Source organism: Ursus maritimus, unplaced genomic scaffold (assembly GCF_017311325.1).
Source record: "Ursus maritimus isolate PB19 unplaced genomic scaffold, ASM1731132v1 scaffold_2, whole genome shotgun sequence".
Classification (NCBI taxonomy): domain Eukaryota; kingdom Metazoa; phylum Chordata; class Mammalia; order Carnivora; family Ursidae; genus Ursus; species Ursus maritimus.
In genome coordinates, this window is record NW_024424452.1 from 36,749,641 (window position 1) to 36,770,721 (window position 21,081).

Genomic DNA, 21,081 nt, shown 5'->3' on the forward strand with positions numbered 1-21,081 from the left:
AGAGCTGTTCTCTTACTGACTGCCCCCCTCCCCCCAGTGCACTCTGTTGGCCTCAGAGGACCTGTGTTGGGTGGCTCTAGGCTTGGGTCCTCCTCCATGGAGCCCAATCTAAAGCCAGCACACGGGCTGCAGCTTACTTTTGCTCCTTCGCTCAGAAGCTGCCTGGGAGCCTGCCTGGTGGCAGGAAGTCATTAAAGGAACAAAGCCTCAAACCTAGGGTCTCCAGGCTGAGCAGAAGGCTGGCCTCGGGCTCTGGGTTCCTCCCAGTCCTGTGCCAGTGGCCTCAGAGGGGCAGGCTGGGGTGGGGGTGGTTGGCTGGGCCCACAGAGCTTGACCAGAGAGAGTGGTCTCTCAAGGTGGCCTAGGCAAGCAAGGGGCTGAGGATGAGCCTTGCAGGGGAGCAGAACCATCCCAGGGAAGGTGATGCCTTAGGAAAGGGTGCACAGAAAAAGGCAGCAACCAGGCAGACACCCAAATCTCGTTTATTGGGGGGGAGGGGCGGCACCGGGGGTGGGCCCCAGGCCCTCTCACTGGACCGCTTGTTCATTGGCGCTGCTTCCTGAGTCCTGCGGCTTCATCACATCGGGTAGCTCAGGTGGGCTGGAGAAAGGCTCGATGCGCAGGGCTTCGAAAGCTTCATCTGGTGGACAGGGGGGGTGGGGAGAGCTGGAGGGAGCAGCCACCTCTAGCTTGTAGGGTCCACTGAGCAAATCCCACCTCTGCAGACTGAGTCCCTTCCACGATCCTACTAGAAGGTATTCCATACCTATAGGCCCAACCTGGACTTCCCATCCCCCAGCCCACCATCCGAGTCCTTTTCCTCACCCGTCACACCTACCAGTGAGACTGCACAGACCCCTACCCGGAATCTCTACCATCTCCTTGTTCTGTCCCACGCCACCTCTCTTCCAAGCACAGATGATTTTTTAAAGTTCAAACCAGACTGTTCTTCCCCTGCTTGAAACCTTCCAGTAGCTCTGCATCACTGTGAATAATTGCCCTTTCTCCACCCGTCTCCTGTGCGCCCTGTGTTCCTACATCAATCTCTTCCCTGCCTCAGGGCCTTTATATTTGCTGGTCCCTAGTCTGCCACTCTGAATGGCTGGTTGTCTGGGGGCGTTCAGGGGGTCAACCCAAACATGACTCCTCAGAAAAGCCTTCCCCAGCCGTTCTACACAGACAGTCACCGCGTCCCAGTACCTGTGTGCTGTGCAGGAGCATTTACTCATCACTCACCAAAACGGCCGTTTCTTCGACCAAGCTGCTTCCCCCACTAGAACAGCAGCTCCAGAAAGCCCCATCTTGCCCCTGTCAGCGCAGAGCAGATGAGCCCCACTTCCTAACCTTTCTCCTGCACTTCTCCCAGCAGGGAGGCTTCTCTCCACCTAGCTCAGGGTTCTCAACCAGTCAGGCCCCCACAGGAGAGCCGGCCATGTACCGCAGCAAATTTGGTTGTCCTAACTTGGCAGAGTGGGTAGCTGGCCATCTAACAGTGGCCAGAGTTGAACAGCCTGCAACACACAAGACATATCACACGGAATTCTCTGACCCCACATGCCAATGATGCTGACTTAAAAGACCCCTGGCTCAGCTTCACTAATTCATCTTCCAGGTCACAATCTGCAGTGACAATCTTATCTTCATCACATCTCTCATGTTTAGTTTGTTAAATCTAATACCATTTAACACTCGATTTGACTGAGCAGCCAGTTTGGGGTAAGTTGTGTCTTGCCCTTCCAAAAACTATGTAAGGAAAACAATTACCCACGAAAAAGTGCATTTTTGCAACAAAAGTAGAACATGGGAGGACCAAAGAACAGCCTGTCCAGTCCATATTGTGTCTTCTATCAAGACTGCAATCCCCTGCCCCAGTGGTGATGCCACCTAGGGTCTAGTAACCCCCCCCATTCAGTGCCCTAACACAGATTATAGGGAAAAACAAACCCCCCTCCCTGTGTTGATTTTTTCATCAACAAAATAGGCCTACTGACATCTCCCAAGAGTCCCTGCAAGCCTACAGAAGACTGCCTTTCAGAGGAAGCAGAATGGGAGATGTGCTTTCAGTCCTCACCTGCCCCCCTCAGAAGGTCGCCCCTGTACAGAGCCTAACTGTATCAAGTCTGCACCAGCTGTGCGCCTGCCTTCGTGTCACTGAGAGGGTCGGGGGACCCCTGGGGAAGGCCCCTAAGACTTCCATTTGCTGAACACCCTCAGGCCAAGACCTGGGGCACACGGGGGCTCACACCACCTGTGAGGCTGGCCTAAGTGTCACAGCCCTCCATGGAGATGGGAACTCCAGCCAGGAGGACTCAGGGCATGAAGCAGCCGCCCAAGGACACAGCTGCTGAGACCTGGCACAGTGATCCTCATGAAATTCCGAAGTGCGGCCAAGGTTGTACACTCCTTCCTCAACCCTCACTACAGTGTTCTCAAAAGAAGCCAGAAAAGTCCTTACTTATCAACCGAATTTACTGAGCCATCCACACAAGCCTGGGTCCACAGCTGCAAAAACACAGTACAACCCCTGTTCAAGTTTCTAGGAACAGAAATTCAAACCTCTCTTTCTTGGGGGAAGGAGATATACTGAAGGGCAGTGAACCACCCCCAAGCTTGGGTTTTTAACATTGGGCAGGTGGCATGTGGTTCATGAGAGCAGCCCCTGGGACAGGCAGGGACTGCACATGAATTCCAGATCTGACAGCCCCAGCAAGTGACCTAATTTCTCCCAGACTCAGTTACTCATCCTTGAAATGGGCACAACACAAGTCTGGCATGCACAGAGATGCTGCGGGATTAAGTGACGCCCTGCAAAGACTGCCTGGCAGGGCGCCCAGCTCAGACAGGGTCCCAGCAATCTGTATCTGAACCACAGCTCCCCAGCTGACTGCCAGCAAGTCTCAGTTTCCATGTCTCCAAAGTGGGGACAGCTGTGCTTCCCTCTTAGGGTACCGACTTTTAAATGGAACGGAAATAAAATGCATAGTACAGGACCCAGTACTCAAGACCTCTGTAGCAGAAGCTGGTATTGTGATTAAGGATATTTGAATCCCTCATGAAATTTCTACAAGCACCTCCTTTGCTTTTTTTTTTTCCTTTGTGGGGAAACAAATACACTATCTCATGCTGCCTGTGCTTTGTGGACTAGGAAGACACTACCCCGGAGGCTGGGAGGAACAACAGCAGGCTCCGCAGTGACCCCTTTCCTTGGCTGTTTTCGCCCGGCCCGGCTGCCCCGCTCACCTGCTCGGAAGGCCAGCCCTACAGTGGCTGGGGCCTGCGGCCGTGCCGTCTGACTAGTGAAGCCACACTCTCCCAGTGTCTTGCCGTCATCCAGAAGCTGGTCATCCTGAGGGGAGAGGCAGGCAGGGTGTTGGGAGAGGCCCCAGGAGGGCTGAGTCCCAGACACTTCCCTGGTCAGCAACTCCCCTGAAAGTCAGAAGAGGGAAGATAGATGGCCCCAAGTGGCACCCAGGACCACCCCCAGAACATACCAAACACAATTTCCAGGGCTACACACAAGATTTCCAAATCACAACCTCCCAAGGTAGGGCTCTGGAATGTTGTCGTCTCCCCCCTTCCCCCGGCCAAGGCTCCAGGTGATCCTAATTTCAAGAGTCAGTGCCCAGTCTGTCCGCGGGCAGACCTGATCTGAATCCCAGCTCTGCCACACTGGACAAAGCGGTTGATCTTTTTGATGCGCAGTGTATCTGTAAGATGGGAATTACTGGAATTCCCAACTTGTCGGCGGCCAGGAGGTTTCAGTGAGCGAAGCAGACCCAGAAAGCGCGGAATACAGGACATGGAAGGAGCACGGGCAGCAAGGAGGCCCCCCCTGGACACCGCGCAGATGAAGCGCTCAGAGACTGAGGCTCAGTTTGGAGTGAAAGGCCAGTTTCTAGCAGAAACCAGACCAACGCACTTAGGTGAGGGGCCCACGCTGCCGGCCGCCCGAATCGGGCCAAGACGACAGGCTCCCCCACGAAATCCAAAGCCCCAGGCCATCTTCGCTACGTAACTGCAGCTGGTCTGAGGGGGAAGGACGGACTTTGAGAGCAGCTGCAGGAGCTTGAGGAGTAATGAGCTCGCTGGGTGGAGGCCTGCTGGGCCGCTACTCACCCCGACACCCTCCGCTTGTCGGTGGTAAGGCGTGGGGGTGAAGGGCTGCGCTTCTGACGGGCCCGTGGGGGGCTAAGGGCAACAGGGTTCAAAGCCCGACTCTGCCGCTGACCTTGGGCCGAGCGGCCACCTCGCCCAGCCTGTTTCCCCAGCCCGCCGCCGCGGGGATGAGACGCGCCGCCGGCCCCCTGCGCAGCGCCCAGGCCCCCCCGCGCGCCCCCCGGGGCCGCCCCTCCACCGAGCGCCGGCACCGCCTCGCCTCCACGCGGGGGAGTTCCGGCCACTGTTTACACCAACGACGCGGCCGCCGCGCAGCGCCCGCCCCGGGCCGCACCTTGTACAGCCGCTGCTCGTCGGGCGGCCGCTTGAGGATGCCCTCGACGATGCGCTTCAGCTCGAACACGGTGCTCGACTCCTTGGCGTCCGTGAAGATGGTGGTCTTGTGGCGCCGAATCATGAGGAACACGTCCTGGGGGCGGCGGGCCGGCGTGAGCGCGGAGCCCGGCGCCCCCTCCCCCAAGGCTGACCGCCCCCAACCCAGCCCCGCGCGGCCCGCCGCCCCCAACCCAGCCCCGCGCGGCCCGCCGCCCCCCGTCGCCCCCCGTCGCCGCCCGCCACCCCTCCCCCCGCGCCCGTTCACCATCGCGGCGGCTGCCTGTCCCCCCTCGACGCGCCGGCGCGGCCGCGCTCCGCCCCGTTCCCGGCAGCCCGCGCACCTCGCCCCAGCGTGCCTCGCGCCCGGCGGCCCCGCCCCGCCCCCGCCGCCATTTTAAGAGATGCGCCTGCCGCTCGATCCAACTGCGCGTTCGGCCGCCATCTCGGCGCCGTGGCGTGGTGGGCGTGGGGCAGGGGTCCGGCGCGGCAGGTGACGGCGCCATCTTGGGAGTGGCAAAGCTGAGGCGCCCCTGTTGCGGTCAGCGGGTGGTCTAGGCGCATGCTCGGCCCTCTGGGGGGGAACGTTGGGGGCTGACCTGGCGAGTGCAGAGTACCCCCACGTCCCAGAGAGGGTCAGTGAATGTTGTGCATCTTGGTCATTGGGGCGCAGGACTTTTGCGTGTCAACGACCACCGGGGCTGCTGTGTGTCTGCGGGGGGGAGGTCTGCTTATAACTGAGGGGCTCCCTGGCCGCCATTTTGAGGCGGTGATAATTCTGGACCTTCCGGCTGCCCCCATGGGTGGGCTGTCCCCGTTTCCACGTCCACCCTTGGCTGGGCTTTGTGGCCGGGAAGGACCCCAGGAAGCTGTCGTGGGTGTTAGGGAGTGGGCCAAGGGAACTCCCAGGGAAAATGCTATAAGGCGCGGGATACCTGGGTGGCTCAGTCCGGGAAGCATCTGCCTTTGGCTGGGATCATGATCCCAGGACCTGGGATGGAGCCCCGCATATGGGGCTCCCTGCTCAGCATGGAGCCTGCTTCTCCCTCTGCCTGCCCCTCCCCCTGTTTGTGCTCGCTGACAAATAAATAAAATATTCAAAAAATGCCACAAGGCTCTGCCAAAGTTGGCGCTCACTCCCTAGGGGGAGGAAGGAGGAGCCCCCTCCAGTCCAGGGGCCTTGGGCGGCCGACCGCCTCCTGCCTGCGTCCACTCGGGCTCTGGAAGGGCCTGTAGACTTGGTTTCCCTGGCTGGCTGCCCATCTATGGGCAGAATCTTAAGAAAATAAAACTGCCAGTTATTTTACCAGCAAAACTGGGCTTGTCTGGGGATAGAGAATTACAAGCCAGGACCAACAAGCTACAGCAAAACCATAGGCAAGTCCGCAGAACAAAGGAGAGAAACTCTCCTATAGAAGAAAGGGGACAGTGGGAGGGTGTTATAAACAAAAAGTTCGTTGGAATAAAGGGAGTTCTAATAGTGGCTTTTCATTGGCTGGGCTGTTGCCTTCCTCCCGCTGGGCTAATAAAGCAGCATCCACCTGCCAGGTGCGACTCTTCCTGTTGGGGCTGCAATTGACGAGCGAGAAGGCCGAGAGCGCCCCCTGCTGGCCTCCCGACTGCGTTCTAAACGGGGTTTCCTTTCACTAATTCTCACGGGGCGGCCTCCGTGCTCAATACACGGGGATTCACATCCTTGCTCCCCGCGCAACCTGCGCAGCTGTGGGCAGTTAACCTCTTGAAAGTGCAGTCTCCTCCCTTTTATGATGACAGAACAGCTGTTTGTAAAGTTTGTAGATTTTCATCAAGAATTGGTCCTCAGTAGGTGTTTGTAAAACTGTAACGGTAGTTATTACTTTTGACTTCTAGCCTGTGCCTCCCCCGGGGCCCCCTGAAGTCCTCTCCCCTCCTGTGACTCTTCCCTCCCCGAGCCTAGGCAGCCCTGGCTCCCCGCTAACTCGCCCGCCCCTGGCTGACCTTCACCGCTGCTTCATCCCCTGGGTGGGAGGCGGTGGATGAGTCACTGGTGTGGCCAGTCCTTAGCTCAGGCCGAAGATTTCCATCTCGATCTCAGCATCTTTGGGTACAGAGATTTGGAGGTTTTAGATCCTGTACTGCTGAGGAAGGAGAGTGTGTGGCAGGGGAGGCGTGTGGACCATGGGGGCCAAGGAGGTTCTCAGAGGCATCCAGCTGACCTGCCAGAATGAGGCAGGTAAAGATGGAGTCCAGGGGTGTGGGGAGACGGGGGTCTCCTCTCCGCCCACGATGTTCTGGCCCAGCTGCACCCTAGCACAGTATCCTGAGTGAGCGCACTGTCGCCACGTAGACACCGGCCTTGTTAGGTTTGTCCCGGCCAGTGTCACAGCTTGGGACGCCTACCGGGAGTCATCCTGGGTGGGCCCACACTCCATCCCTCTGAGGATTGTGCCCCTCTCCACCCACGCTCCAGCAGACCCTCCGGGTTCCAGCACCAGCTCATTACCTGTGATCTTAGGCGAGGTACTGAGCCTCCACCTGCTTGCCCATCCACGAAGGGGATACACAACTGGACTCCGTATGGCATTTGGGGGCATTAATGAGCGAATGCACACAGCACAGGGCTGGGATTTGGGTAATGACTGGAGTCTGATTACAGTGGTCTCTGCAGTTAGAGGTCACCCAGCCTACGGGAGGTGGCGAGTAGGGTGGGGGGCCTGCCCAACAGGAGTCCTTCCCCTCGGGGTGTCTCTGTGAGCCCCCCGGGGCCATCCACTTGGTGGGTTGGTTGTAGGAGATGACTGCAGGCCTTGATGTCATTGTGAGTGCAGTGGGAATGGGATACTTGAGGGGGAGAAGGGGCTGGCCCCCCAGCCCCCGGCTCTGTGGTCTCGCTGGATGCAGGTCTGCCCTCCTGCGAGCCATGACAGAATGGGAGTCCCAACACGGTGGGTAAATTGGGCGGCCGGCTGCTCTCGGTTCTCTGCACGGGAAGGCTGGCTGGGCCCTTTCTGCCCCTGCACCTCAACCACCCAACCCTCGTGACGGGGACCCCTCCCTGGCCTCCAAATTAAGCCTGCAGGGTCTCGACCTAGTGGGCCTTCTCCTCCTTTTCTCCCCCCAGCACTGATGACTAGATAGTCATTATCATGACTGGTAGCTGCTGGGGTGGTGCTCATTTGTAGAGTTTTACAACGACTTGCATCTCCACGAGGGAAGGTTCACAACTCAGTGGGGAGTTGGAGTCCGAGGCCCAGCTCTGATCTCATTCCACCTCTTGCCTGCTGTGGGCCTTAGGGCATGCCACTTAACCTCTCTGCGCCTGTCTCCCCATCGGTGAAAGTGAAAATGAGAACAGCTCATGGGTGTTCTCAGAGCGGCCGAGAGCGTGCTCGTGCTGGGCACAGCATCCATGCTTGGCGGGCAGAAGGCTGAGGGCTTTGGCCACCTTCTGAGTCCTCCCAGCAGCCACGACAGGGTGCGTGGCATCCATTTGGAGGACAGAAGGGGAAACCGAGGTCAAGTCAGTGCTCTCGGGAGAGGCTAGGCCATCTGGTTGCAGCATCCCCAGCTGGAGCGGGTGGGCAGCCGGGAAACACCGGCCTTGGAGAGGAGCCCAGTGGCCCCCATGCCTGGGATTTCCCAGGACCGCCCCTGCCACCCTGGTGCTCCCCTCCCGGTGGCACAGTGTCCTGGCCTGTCACCTGGCAGGTCAGGTAGCTGTGGCTGACGCAGGGCCCCCACTGACCTTGCCAACGGACGGGACGCAGCAGCACAGGGTGGCTGCCGCTGCAGCCGCGGGCGGGGAGGTGAACGTCGCCGTCTCATGAGAATGGCCACCAGGAAGGCGCTGAGGGGGAAGCAAGGGGTGAGAGTAAAGGGGGTTGTGACTCCCCTCCGCCATTGCCAGCAGCCTCCGGACTCAGACCACCTGGGCGGGAATCCCAGCCGCGCGACCCTGCGCCTTAGCTTTCCTGCCTGACGATGGGTGTCAGGTGAGGGTCCCCTGAGGCGGGGCTGCGCAGCCTTCCTCGTGGCATCTGGTAAGGGCTTGATAAGGAGCCGCTGATTTCTTCTCACTTGCTGACCCTTCCCTTCCAGGCCCATGTCCTGTCCCTCCAGCTCCGGACTCCCCAGTTTATCTCCCAGGTTATGCTTCAGAAACACGGGCTCTCTGAGTGGGGACCCAACACTCAAATCACAGCCGGCCCACGGCTGAGGCAGACTGGCCCCCTGCCCCTGGCTTGTGCCCATCTCAGAGCCTCGGGAGGCGTCCTCAGGAAGGTCCCTTAGTTGGCCCCAGGCCGAGGGAGGGAGTGAGGATGGCCAGCGTCACCCAGCAGGAGCCAACGGGGTCCCCTTGCTGACGTTCCCATAGCTACACCCCGTTCTGGACACCCTGCTCCCCAATAACCATCCTCCAAGGACAGATAAGCACTTCCCCGGATGGATGGCCCTCGGCCGGGGGAGAAAGCAGTCGGGAGCTCTCCTGTGGCCCAAGTCTGTGGGCCCCCTGCCTGCCTGGCCCCTCCTGGCAGCGACTGCCGGGTGTGGCTGCCTTCCTCCTGGGAGGGAAGGGAGGAGGTGAGCCTCACTGCACCTTTGGTGATGCCCCCCCTCACTGCACCTTTGGTGATGACCTCCCCCATGCCCCCTGCCCCACTGTCCATGAGCCCCAAAGATCAGGCTTTGGGGTTTCCAGGTTTGGTTCCTTCTGCGGTTCTAGACACCGAGCTGTCTCTCTTGGGATGGATGGATGGATGGATGGATGGATGGATGGATGGATGGTCTTCGGCCTGGGGATGAGCAGATGGCAGGGAGGGGACAGGAGCCAGGTGCCAGGCACACAGGGGTTGGGCAGGGAGCTGCAAGGGGCCTCAGCTGGTTTCCAGGTGCAGCGGGGGTGGTCCTGGGTCCGTGGGCCCTTGCCAGAGCTAGGACACGGCCTGACGCGCCCCGGCGACGGTGGCCATCACCACAGAACCAAGCAGAGCAGAAGTTAAGGCCCGGCCGGTCTGGGGGCTCCCAGCCCCTCCTGGGTGGACGGCATGATGCAAGGTGCCCCAGGCTCCTGAGCCTTTTTGAGCCAAGGGCTCGCCCGCCTAGACCCCAGGGGCACGTCCATTGCCCTGTAGTAAACACTACCAACAAAGCAGCCTACGACACCCAATTTATTAAATCACAACTCTGGGGGCCAGCGGTCTGGGTGGGCTCCGTCGGGTTCAAGGGCTTGGCCTGGCAGGGCTCTCATCTGGAGGCCAGGGCGGGGGGGGAACTGGGTCCCAGGCTCACTCAGTTCCTTGCAGCTGTAGGACTGAGGGGTTCCCCGCTGCCCATCAGCTGGGGGCTCCCCTCTGTTCCTGGAGGCTGCTCCACCTTCAAAGCCAGCAATGGAGAGTCTCCCTGGTGCTGAATCCCTCTCACACTGTGAATCTCCCTGACTTCCTCCGGATAGAGGGGGCCCAGAGGCCACACTGGGCACATGCTGGCTTGCCTGTCTCTAGGGACCCAGGCCCAGACCCTGGCTGGAGCTGAGAAGGGTAAATATGAGCAGGAAGGGGAAGGGGGAGGGAGGGATGGTGAGACAGCCCCACCCCCACCCCAGGGGAGGCTCCTGGAAGAGGGTCCGCAGCTAGGGCCTGGTGAGCCCTACTGAGGAGGCAGGGATGGACAGATGGATGACACCTTAGCTTTGTAAGGCCTGTGAGCCTCAAGCCAGAAGGGGCAAGGTGCGGGGAACGGGCAGGTCCTCAAAGGGACCCCAGGCTCTGGCTCCAGGTCAGTGCTACTGCGTTAGAGGCTAAGGCTGGCCTGAATCCAGGGGCTGTAAGTGGCCACATTGGTATAGACCCCTGGACGGTTGGGCAGGGCACAGCCCTTGCCCCAGCTCACCACGCCCACCAGGACCCAGCGCCCAGATCTCACGCAGGTCAGGGGTCCCCCAGAGTCACCCTGCAGGAGAAAGGCAAGCTTAGGTCTCAGCCCTTTGAAGATTTGGGATGGCAGCCCCAAGACTCCAGTCCCCAACGTGGTGCCTCTGGGTTAGGGGCCAGGGAGGGAGGGTCTGGGCACAAGACCTAGACGCCAGGGGTTCCGGGCAGCCTCCCGCACCTGACAGGCGTCTTTGCGGCCCTGCACATAGCCGGCACACAGGCTCCCGGGCAGCACGATGGGCTCCGTGCGGGGCACGTCGGTGCCCACGTGGTAGAGACGGTCACAGGTGCGTGCGTCCAGCAGCGGCACCCTTACACCCTGCAGAGGTCGCCAGTCTGGAAGCGGCACTGGGGGGAGGAAGGGGGCCTTCTGAGAGCTGGGAGAGGCCGGGGCTGACAAGTGTGACCCGCCAGGCCAGGCAGGACTCGCTGCTCTGACCGGGAGGAGGAGGTTTGGGTCCCTGGAGGTCGCGCTGCGTCCCGGACTGGGACGGAGCGGGGCTGGGCTTCCCGGTCCCTCCCCGCCAGGCCCCCGCGCCCCGCCCCCTGCCTCACCTCCGGGGCGCAGGCTGCCCCAGCCGGTGACCCAGCACGGGGTGCCGGGGGGCGGGCGGGCCCCGGGCTCGGGCAGGCAGACGGGCCGAATGCGGGCGCTCAGGGGCACCGGCCGGCGCAGCTGCAGCAGCGCCAGGTCGCCGCGGGCGCAGTCCTCGGAGTGGTCGGGAGGCAGCAGCACCCTGCGCACGGGCTCCGAGAGCGCGAGGGCCGAGGCGGGGCGCAGGTGCAGCGCGCCGAGGCGCACGCGGTACTCGGACGGCAGCGTCGGCCTGCGCGACGGGGGCGGTGCTGCTGACCGCGCCCCGGGCCCGCCTCCCCTCGCCCGGGCCCCGCGCCGCGCGCCCCCGCAGCCCGCTGACCTGGGGAAGCAGTGCGCCGCGGTCAGCACCCACTGGGGGGCGATGAGCGAGCCCCCGCACACGTGCGCCCCGCGGTGCTGGATGCTCGCCTGCCACGGCCACTGTCCGTCCCGGGCGTCCCGGCCCCCCACGATCCGACTCGACACCTGGGGCTGCCCGCAGGCTGCAGGGGATAACGCGGACGCGAGGGAGGGCGATAGACTGGGGGCCTGGGAGGTGGGTGGGGTCAGGGAGACAGCGCGGACTCTGAGGCTTCCTTACCTGCAGACTCCAGCGTCCCTGTCCCAGCAGCTCCTGGAGGAGGAAGCAGCCAAGGGGCTGGATTATGAATTTGGTGTCAGATAACGGGGGTGAGGGGGAGGGATGTCAGAGATCAGGATGGGGGTGGAACATACTTGTCACACGGACCTGGTGCCAGGCTTTTGTGCAATCAACACCTGGGCCTGGCTACCTGATTTAACCCTCCCCAGGGCAGCGTGAGGTGGGGACTCACACTCCCAACACATGCAGGCACATCAGAGCTTGGAGAGCCCATGGCAGTGATGGGGGGAAGGTGAACCAGTGAAGCCAAGATTAGGGTGCCCCGGAGTGCTCTAGGGGAACCAGGCCAGAGAGAGGTGTGATGGACATCTGGGAACCCCCCAGCCCATGCCCCCCACTCACCCAGCAGCAGGAGGAGCAAGACCCGAAGGCAGGAAGCCCCCCTCATTGTGTTTTCAGCGCTGGGCCTGGTAAGGGCTGCACGGCTCAGGGTGGGGCCTCTGGTCAGAGCCTGCAAGGAGACGACAGGAGGGTCCTAGCCCAGGCCCCAGAGACCCTCTGTCTTCCCTCAGCCCCTGGTTGGTCGTGGACCTATCCCCAGGGGTCCAGGGTCTATGCACGTCCCTCTGCCCACACCCCAGGGACTATGCCTGTCCCTCCACCCCCTGCAAGATTTGAGCACCCTGGGCCTCCCCGGGAGCCCCGGAGCCTGGACCCTGCCCCACCATCTACTTCCGTTGCCTGCCGGCCGCCTCCACCTGCCCTGGCAGCCCCTGCACGCTGCTCTCACCTCCGCGGCTGGAGCCCTCCCTGCTGACTGGGCAGGGGAGGACCTGGGGGCTTAAAGGCCCAGAGTGGCTGGGGCCTGGCCAGGGGGTGATTAAGGAGCCAGGGCGGGGCTGTGGCTTCACCAGTGTGGCCTCAAACAAAGATGCTTTGAGCAGCACTTTCGAGGTGGCAGGAAAGGGACACCTGGGTTTGTCAAAGGACACCTGGCTTGGGCCATGGTGCTGAGAGCTGGGGGTGGGAGCCTGGGCTCGTGCAGGCAAGGGCAGGGGCGGAGGGCTGCGGTCAGGCCAGGAAGCTCTGGAGAATCCGTGACAGCTCATCCCCGAGGCTAATCCTAGCTGCTGGCTCCCGCTAGAGCTGCTCGTGGAGCTCACGAACACTGCAGTTCTGTCTAGAAACCCCAGCGCGGCCGCCCACAAGGAGCCCCACTCGGATCCCGCTTTGCACTATTTCGAAGTGGGGGTGGCTGGTTCAACGCCGCCAGCCCTCCTTGCTTGTCCAGAAGCAGCAGCAGACTTGACCTTGGGGAATGGTCCACTCTTGAGTTTGGTGCGGCCAGGACAGCGAGGCTGCTGGCCTCGGTGAAACTGGTGCATGCTGGGAACAGGGGTCGGTGGAGGGTTGGGCCTGGGCCGTGACCACCACCCAGAAGGCTCTGGAGCTCCTCTCTGCCTGGTCAGCTCCTCCTCCCGCAGCTGTCTGCTCTGTCCCAGCCTCCTGCCCGGCGGTAACTCCGTCCCGGTCATGTCCCGTGCGTGCTGACACGTGGTAGAGGAGGCCTGATTCACAGCTGTTGGTCTCCTCTCTGTGAGGTGGGGTCTGGGTGTCCGTCTCAGCTCCGGCTGCCGGAACAGACTGCTGGACTGAGGCACGGGAACAAACATTTCTCACAGCTCAGGAGGCTGTCAAGTCCAAGAAGAAGGTGCTGGCAAGGTGGGTCCCACTCTGAGACCTCCGTTCCCGGCACCTAGGCTGCTGTGGTCTCTCAGGGCGCCCATGCGGCCTCTTCTCTGCCTCCGGGAGGGGCGGTGCTGGGACACAGACAGCTCTCTGACGTCTCTTCTTATAAGAAGGGGGTCTAGGGGATCAAGGCCCCACTCTTAGGACCCATCTTAACCCTGGCTACTTCCATAAAGGACCCATCTCTAAATACAGTCACGCTGGAGGGGGGGCTTCAAAACATGGATTTTGGAGGGGACACAGACCTTCAGTCCATAACGGTCCTCGAGGGCCAGAGCAGCACCCAGCGTAGAGCACGCACTGGGGACAAGCGAACGGGGTGCACAGGGCAGTGGGCTAGGGCCGAGGGCAGGGGCTACGGGAGAGGGAACCTGGTACCCGCCTCTGATGTGGATGGAGCGAGGGCAGCTGTGGGCCTGACCCCGTGGCCCATGCTCAAGTCCGTGGAGTCTGGCATCGGGCTGTGACGCCCGCTCCCTGTGGGACCGAGGCCTTGCGGGCGGTCTCTTCTGTAAAAGGCTCTTGTGAGGAAGAGCTGGCTCAGCCCAGGCCTGCGCGAGAAGAAAAGAAGCTTCCTCCTGTTCTCCCAAGGCTCCTGACCTTTTATGACCTGGGGTTCAGCTGCCCCCAGAGGGCTTGGCAGCAGTGGGGCTGGACGTGTTCCCCTTGGGGCAGCTGGAGAGCCTGGTGGGAGAGTGATAAGGGACCCTGGGGTGTGGGGCAAACTTGAGGGGGCAGCTGGCCGGCTCTGATGTCTCCCACAAATTATGTAACTGAACTAACCGCAGGGGTTCTGTGGTTTGCCCCCCAAACCTGAACAGCGCAGACAGCTGGAGCAAGTTTAGGACTTCGGGGGTGCTGCTGGGGTGACTGGGAGAGCGTCCAGGGAGCCACCCGGGGCCACAGAAGGCTCTGCAAGGCACAGACTTCAACATGCAAACGTGTTTATTAAAAAAGGGACAGAGTGGGACGGGGCCTGGCTCAGCAGATGGCCCCAGCTCTCAGGCTCAGGTGCAATCGGGCAGCCACAGGAGGAAGGCAGGCGAGAGCAGAGGGAGGAGGACCAGCGGCAGGCAGGGGGCTGGCCTGTGAACACCGCTGCGAGCCAGCAGCGTCCGGATCCAGTTGAAGTGCCTACTGACGTTGGTGTAGACACCGGGCCGGTTGGGCCTCCCACAGCCTGATCCCCAGCTCACGATTCCAACCTGAATCCACAGCCCTTTCTTTTCACAGGCCAAGGGCCCGCCTGAGTCGCCCTGGGGAGCAGCGTGGGTGAGCCAGGCCTGAGGCGGGGCCCGAGGGGCCAGTGGAGAGGCGGGGAGAGCAGGAGGGGCTGTGGAGCTGGGCAGACTGGGTGTCAATCCTACCCCCACCCCGGAAAGGAGCAAGCCTCCGTTTCTGCGTCTGCAAAGTGGGGCAATGGTCTTTAACTGCGCACCCGCCCCCTCCCCCCCCAATTTCCAGGTGAGGCTCAAAGGAGGTACGATTAATGCAAAACAACGCTCGTCTCAGGCTGGATGGCTAAGGGTTCCTGTTGTTTTCTCAGGAATAAATGCTGAGGGTGGGTTGGTGGGCATCCTGGGGGTTGCTCCCAGGTCCAAGGTTGGGAGGGGTGGGGCCTGGTCCCAGCAAGGCCCTTCTTGGGGCAGGGGCACTCACCTTGCAGGCGTCGCGGCTGCCATCCTCGGAACCAGCACAAATCATGTCGTTCAGGTCGTTACTGAGGAAGCTGGGCTGCTGTAACGCGTAGTCACACCTGGAGCTGTCAACGATGGAGACCGGCACTTCCTGGAGAACATAAGGAGACCGCAGAGCTGCCAGGGGTGGGGGTGACAGAGAGACAACGACTTTAGCCCCTCCTCTGCCATCTGGGACACGGGGTGGGGTCCCTGGGACACCCAAGGTGCCTGGGACATGGCTCTCGATGACTCCTCTGCGCCAGCCCAGCACCCCGCACGTTATGGGTGATGTAGAACGTCACCAAAGGACCCAACAGATGGACAGCTGGGACTTGGCTTCCCTCTCTGTAGAGCGGAGATGACAGCCGCTGCCTGAGCCAGTGGGGAGGCCCCTTGCCCACAGGGCGCCCGGGGGAGGGGCGGGGGGCTGACACGCTGAGATGGTTTAGGATTAGCGATTAACACACTGCATCTGCAGGATCCAGGCTGAAAATGCCCCGGATTTGTTAAAAGATGTGAACCTAGACCCCAAATAGGATAAACACAAGGAGATCCACACTGAGATACATTTTCATCAAACTCTCAAAAGACAAAGGGAGAATTTTGTAAACAGCAAGAGAGAAGCTGCCCATCAAGTGACAGACCTTCAACAAGATTTAACAGCCAAACGCTTTTCAGATACCAGGGAGGCCAGGAGGCAAAGGGATGGCCCAGCCCAGGGCCGAAAGAACAGAACAGTCAACCCACAATTCTGTACCGGGCAGAACTGCCCTTTGGAAAGTGAGGGAGAGTTTAAGAGATTCTCAGATAAACAGAAGCCCAGAGGGTGCATCACAAGTAGACCCACCTGACGAGAAAGGCAAAAGGGAGCTCTTCGGGCTGCAATCAAAGGACACTGTCCCTTCATAGGAAGAGAGAGACAGCACTGGTAAAGGAGATCGCAAGGGTAGACACGAGAGCGAAGTGTTCTTAGAGTTTGCGTTTGTCATTTCTTTTTTTCCCATTTATAATTAAAGACACATGCATAAAACAACAATTATAAATCTCTCTTCATGGTTGCACGATATGTAAACTTGACAATAACAGCTTAAAAGGGAGGAACAGAGCCGTGCAGGAACAGAATTTCTGTATACTATTGAAGCTAAGTCAGAATTAATTCAAAATAAATTGCTATGGGGGCCCCCAGCTGGCTCATGGGTGGAGCTTGTGACTCTTGATCTCAGGGTTATGAGTTCGAGCCCCACGTTGGATGTAGAGATTGCTTAAAAATTAGAAAAAGGGGCGCCTGGGTGGCGCAGTTGTTAAGCGTCTGCCTTAGGCTCAGGGCGTGATCCCAGGGTCCTGGGATCAAGCCCCACATCAGGCTCCTCTGCTGGCAGCCTGCTTCTTCCTCTCCCACTCCCCCTGCTTGTTCTCCCTCTCTCGCTGGCTGTCTCTATCTCTGTCGAATAAATAAATAAAATCTTTAAAAAAATTAGAAAAAAAAATCTTGAATAAAATAAAACAAAATAAATTTACATTGTCAACTGTAATCCCCAGGACAACCACTAAGAAAATATACAGAACAGGAAATGGGAAGGGAATCAACACAGTACACTAATAAAGATCAATGAAACACAAAAGGAAGAAATAAAAAACCCTATACAGATGTGCATATTAATAGATACGACAAGAGACAGAAAACAAATAGAATAGCAGAAGTCCTTACTTATCAGTCGTTAATTTTAACGTAAGTGGATTAAACACCGCAAACAAGTGGAGATGGGCAGAATGGACCACAAACATAGGATCGAACTACATGCTGTGTGCAAGACAATAATTTTAGATCCAAAGGCACATAGACTTGAAAGTGAAAGGCTAAAGAAAGAGATTCCATGCAAATAACAACCAGAGAAGTGCAGAGGTTGCTATTTTAATGTCAAACAAAACAGACTTTCAGTTAAAACTTGTTATGAGAATCAAAGAAGGACATTCTATATTGATAACAATGTCAAAATCATTAAGAAGGTAAAATAATTACAAACATCTACACACCTACCAAGTCCCAAAATATATGAAACAAAATTGACAGAACTGGTGGGAGAAACAGTTCTAACCACAGTTGGAGGCTCCGTACCCCACTTTTAATAATGAGTAGAACAACCAGAGAGGAGATCAGAAAGAAAACAGAGGACCTGAGTAACTATAAACTAATTAGAACTAACAGACACACACAGAACGACCTGCCCAGACAATGGCAGAACACACATCCCTCTCAGGCCCACGTGGAACACTCTTCAGGACAGATGGTAGGTCAGGACACAAAATAAGCTGTAATAAATTAGAAGACTGAAATCATACAAAACGTTTCTCCAACCACAGGGGACTGAGGCTAGAAGCCGGTAAGAGAAGACAAACTGAAAAATTCGTGGGTGTGTGGAAACAAAACCACATATTCTTTACCAATGGATCAAAGAAAAAAAAAATCACAAGGGAAATGAGAAAACACTTTGAAATGAATGCAAGTGAAAATAAGACACACCAAAACTAATAGGATGCAGAACGGGCAGCTCTCAGAAGGAAACTTACAGCTGGAAATGCCAACATTAATACAGGAGAAAAATCTCAAACCAATACTCTCATTCACAGCTTAAGGACCTAGAAAAAGAAGAGCAGACTGAACTGAATGGTAGAAGAAGGAAGGGAATAATAAAGAGGGGAACAGACAAAAATCAAGCTTGGGGATAGAAGAACAGAAAATCAACAAAACCAGAATCTGGTCCTTTGAAAGATCAACATAATTGACGACGGAAGGGAGGACATTACTACTGACCCTACAGAAATAATGATGACTATAAGGCCATGTGAACAGTTGTACCCCAACAAATTAGATCGCAGCGATGAGATGGACAGAATCCTAGACACGCATAAACTACCAAAACTGAATCCGGAAGAAACAGAACATCTGAACAGAGCAGTAAGAGATTGAATCTGTAATAGGAACCTCCCAACAAGGACAGGCGTTGGACCAGAGGCCTTCAATGATGAATTCTACCAAACATTTGAAGAAATTAACACCAATCCTTCCTGAGCTCTTCCAAGGAACAGAAGAAGAAAGAACACTTCCTAACTTATTCTATGGCACTAGCATTATGGTGACACCAAATCCCAGACAAGGACATCACACAAAAAAGAAACAATGGATCAATATCTTTTATGAATCTATATGCAAAAATCCTCAACAAAATGCTAGCAAACTGAATCCAGCAGCATCTTAAAACAACAGGTCATCGTGACCAAGTGAGATTTATCCCGTGAATGTAAGGGTGGTTCCACATAAGAAAATCAATCAGTATAATGCACTGTATACATTAATAAGGTGAAGGGAAAAAACCACATGGTCAACTTAGTTGATGCAGGCAAAGCAGTTTGCAAAATCCAAAAATTCCTTCATTATAGGAACACTCTATAAACTAGGAACAGAAGGAACTTCCTCAACATGATAAAGAATATATGTAAAAAACCCACAGCTAACATCATACTGAATGGTGAAAGACTGAAAGCTTTCCCCCTAAGATCAGGAACAAGACAACGATGCTGGTTTTTGCCATTTCTATTTAACATTTTAGTGGAAGTTCTAGTCAGGGCAATTAGCCAAGAAAAAAGAAATAAAACACATCAAAATTGGAAAGGAAGAGGGGCGCCTGGGTGGCACAGCGGTTAGGCACCTGCCTTCGGCTCAGGGCGTGATCCCGGCGTTATGGGATCGAGCCCCACATCAGGCTCCTCCGCTGGGAGCCTGCTTCTTCCTCTCCCACTCCCCCTGCTTGTGTTCCCTCTCTCGCTGGCTATCTCTGTTAAATAAATAAATAAAATCTTAAAAAAAAAAATTGGAAAGGAAGAGGTAAAACTATCTCTATTCACAGATGATATGATCTTATATAGAGAAAATCACAAAGAATACACAAAAGAGGACTGCAGTTAGGGAGTGAAGTCAGCAGAATTGGAGTGTCCAAGGTCAAAACACAAAAGGCTGCTATACCACCGATGAACAACTCTAAAAGGAAATTTAATAAGAAATTTCATTTACACAGCATCGAAAATAAAATAGGAATAGATTTAATTGAGGAAATGAAAGACTTGAGCGTAAAAAAACTATAAAACATTGCTGAAAGAAATTGAAGACCTAGGGGCTGCTCAGCTGGCTGAGCGTCTGACTCTTGATTACAGCTCGGGTCACGATCTCAGGGTGGTGAGACTTAGCCTCACATCAGGCCTGCGCTCAATGTGGAGTCTGCCTGGGATTCTTTCTCTCTTTCTCCCTCTGCTCCTTCCCTAGTTTGCATGCTCTCTTAAAGAAGAAAAGAAAGAAAGAAAGAGAGAGAGAAAGAAAGAAAGAAAGAAAGAAAGAGAAGGAAAGGGGAAGGAAGGAAGGAAGGAAGGAAGGAAGGAAGGAAGGAAGGAAGGAGGGAAGGAAGGAGGGAGGGAAGAAAAGAAAAGAATAAATTAAAAAAAAGATCTTGTTTATTTATTTGAGAGAGAGAGAGACAGTGAGAGGGAACACAAGCAGGGGGAGGGGAAGAGGGAGAAGCAGGTTCCCAGATGAGCAGGGACCCCCACATGGGGCTCCATCCCAGAACCCTGGGATCATGACCTGAGCTGAAGGCAGGTGCTTAACTGACCGAGCCACCCAGGAGCCCCAGGAAAAGAAAGTAAAGACGTAAACAAATGGAAATACATCCCACGTTCACGGACTGGAGACATAATGAAGATGGCAATACTCCCCAAAGGAATCTACAAATTCAATGCAATTCCTCGCCAAATCCCAACGTTCTTTTTATTTTTTATTTTTTAAAAGATTTTATATTTATGTGACAGAGAGACAGCCAGTGAGAGAGGGAACACAAGCAGGGAGTGGGAGAGGAAGAAGCAGGCTCCCAGCGGAGGAGCCCGATGCGGGGCCCGATCCCAGAACGCCGGGATCAAGCCCTGAGCCGAAGGCAGACGCTTAATGACTGAGCCACCCAGGCGCCCCCTGCCACGTTCTTTTTAAAAGAAATTGACAAGTTGACCCTAAAATTCATACGGAATACTAAGAGACCCCAAATAACCAAAACAATATTGAACAAGTAGAACAAAGTTAGAAGATTTACACTTCCTGATTTCAAAACATATTATAAAGCTATAAGAATCAAACAATGAGGTCCTGGCATAAGGATACAGACCAAAGGAGTACAACTGAGAGTCTAGAAATAAAACCCACACATCTATGGTCAATCAATAAGGGTGCCAAGACAATTCAAAGGGCGAGAGGAATCTCTTTAACAAATGGTGCTGGGACAACTGGATATCTAAATGCAAAAGAATGAAGCTGGACCCCTACCTCACACTATATATAAAAATCAACTCAAAATGGATCAGAGACATAAATGTAAGAGCTTAAACTATAAAACTCTTCAAGAAAACATGGAGGTAAATCTTCATGACCTTGAATTTGGCAATGGTTTCTTAGATACCACATCAAAAGCACAAGCAACAAAAGAAAAAAAATGATTTAAACTTCATCAAAATTTTAAAAATGTTATGCATCAAAAGACACTATCAAGAAAGTGCAAAGAAGGGACGCCTGGGTGGCTCAGTCAGTTAAGTGTCTGCCTTCAGCTCAGGTCATGATCCCAGGGTTCTGGGATCGAGCCCCACATGGGGCTCTCTCAAGCAGGGAGCCTGCTTCTCCCTCTGTCTGCTGCTCCCCCTGCTTGTGCACTTGCTCTCTCTCTGTGTCAAATAAATAAAATCTTTAAAAAAAAAGTGCAAAGAAATCTGCAGAATGGGAGAAAATATTTGCAAATCATATGCCTGATAACGGTTTAGTGTCCAGAATATATGAAGAACTATTACAACTCAACAACAGGGGCGCCTGGGTGGCCCAGTCAGTTGAGCGTCTGCCTTCTACTCAGGTCATGATCCCAAGGTCCTGGGATTGAGCCCCATGTCCGGTTCCCTGCTCAACGAGGAGCCTGCTTCTCGACCTCCCTCTGCTGCTCTCCTTGCTTGTGTTCTCTATTAAATAAATAAAATCTTTAAAAATTAAAAAAAAAA

At 56.2% G+C, this 21,081-nt stretch overlaps 3 protein-coding genes across 8 annotated transcripts in view; all 3 read right to left on the reverse strand.

Moving 5' to 3' along the window:
* Positions 1–466: 466 nt before the first annotated feature.
* ELOB (elongin B) lies at positions 467–4,874 on the reverse strand. The gene is made up of 4 exons (XM_040635478.1): positions 4,757–4,874; positions 4,451–4,585; positions 3,241–3,346; positions 467–640 (listed from the first exon to the last, which is right to left on the reverse strand). Exons 1-4 carry the CDS (start codon positions 4,757–4,759, stop codon positions 528–530), a joined length of 357 nt encoding a protein of 118 aa, XP_040491412.1. The 5' UTR covers positions 4,760–4,874; the 3' UTR covers positions 467–527.
* Positions 4,875–6,470: 1,596 nt separating this feature from the next.
* Positions 6,471–12,196, reverse strand: LOC103668799 (serine protease 33-like). Of its 2 annotated transcripts, XM_040634547.1 has the most exons (6): positions 11,978–12,196; positions 11,576–11,608; positions 11,315–11,477; positions 10,953–11,224; positions 10,576–10,745; positions 9,631–10,416 (listed from the first exon to the last, which is right to left on the reverse strand). In XM_040634547.1, the coding sequence occupies exons 1-6, from the start codon at positions 12,021–12,023 to the stop codon at positions 10,258–10,260; spliced, it is 843 nt and encodes a 280-aa protein (XP_040490481.1). In that variant the 5' UTR covers positions 12,024–12,196; the 3' UTR covers positions 9,631–10,257. The 2 variants fall into 2 exon arrangements, 1 of the variants encoding a protein (XP_040490481.1); XR_005835866.1 differs by lacking the exons at positions 9,631–10,416; positions 10,953–11,224; positions 11,315–11,477; positions 11,576–11,608; positions 11,978–12,196 and adding exons at positions 6,471–6,565; positions 8,213–8,314 and having other exon boundaries at positions 10,576–10,634.
* A 2,055-nt stretch (positions 12,197–14,251) lies between these two features.
* Positions 14,252–21,081, reverse strand: part of LOC103668798 (testisin-like) — a 14,037-nt gene continuing 7,207 nt past the window's right edge. For 4 of the 5 annotated variants that reach the window (XM_040635483.1, XM_040635479.1, XM_040635481.1 and 1 more), the window contains 3 exons: positions 15,851–15,904; positions 14,984–15,138; positions 14,252–14,580 (listed from right to left, as the gene is read on the reverse strand). In XM_040635483.1, the coding sequence (XP_040491417.1) occupies positions 14,332–14,580; positions 14,984–15,138; positions 15,851–15,904 (458 nt within the window). In that variant the 3' untranslated portion in view covers positions 14,252–14,331. The remainder of the gene's footprint in view (positions 14,581–14,983; positions 15,139–15,850; positions 15,905–21,081) is intronic. The other variant, XM_040635482.1, reaches the window with a different exon arrangement.

What these genes read in the sequence shown, in the direction of transcription:
- ELOB (XM_040635478.1), bottom strand. An exon ending in ACGAGCAGCGGCTGTACAAG is followed by an intron (nt 3,347 to 4,450) that starts GTGCGGCCCGGG and finishes CTCTCCCCTCAG; the next exon opens with GATGACCAGCTTCTGGATGA. An exon ending in AGGGCTGGCCTTCCGAGCAG is followed by an intron (nt 641 to 3,240) that starts GTGAGCGGGGCA and finishes CCTGTCCACCAG; the next exon opens with ATGAAGCTTTCGAAGCCCTG.
- LOC103668799 (XM_040634547.1), bottom strand. Translation starts at nt 12,023, where the DNA reads ATGAGGGGGGCTTCCTGCCTTCGGGTCTTGCTCCTCCTGCTGCTGG. An exon ending in GCGGCGCACTGCTTCCCCAG is followed by an intron (nt 11,225 to 11,314) that starts GTCAGCGGGCTG and finishes CCCGTCGCGCAG; the next exon opens with GCCGACGCTGCCGTCCGAGT. An exon ending in GCCGCAAAGACGCCTGTCAG is followed by an intron (nt 10,417 to 10,575) that starts GTGCGGGAGGCT and finishes TTTCTCCTGCAG; the next exon opens with GGTGACTCTGGGGGACCCCT.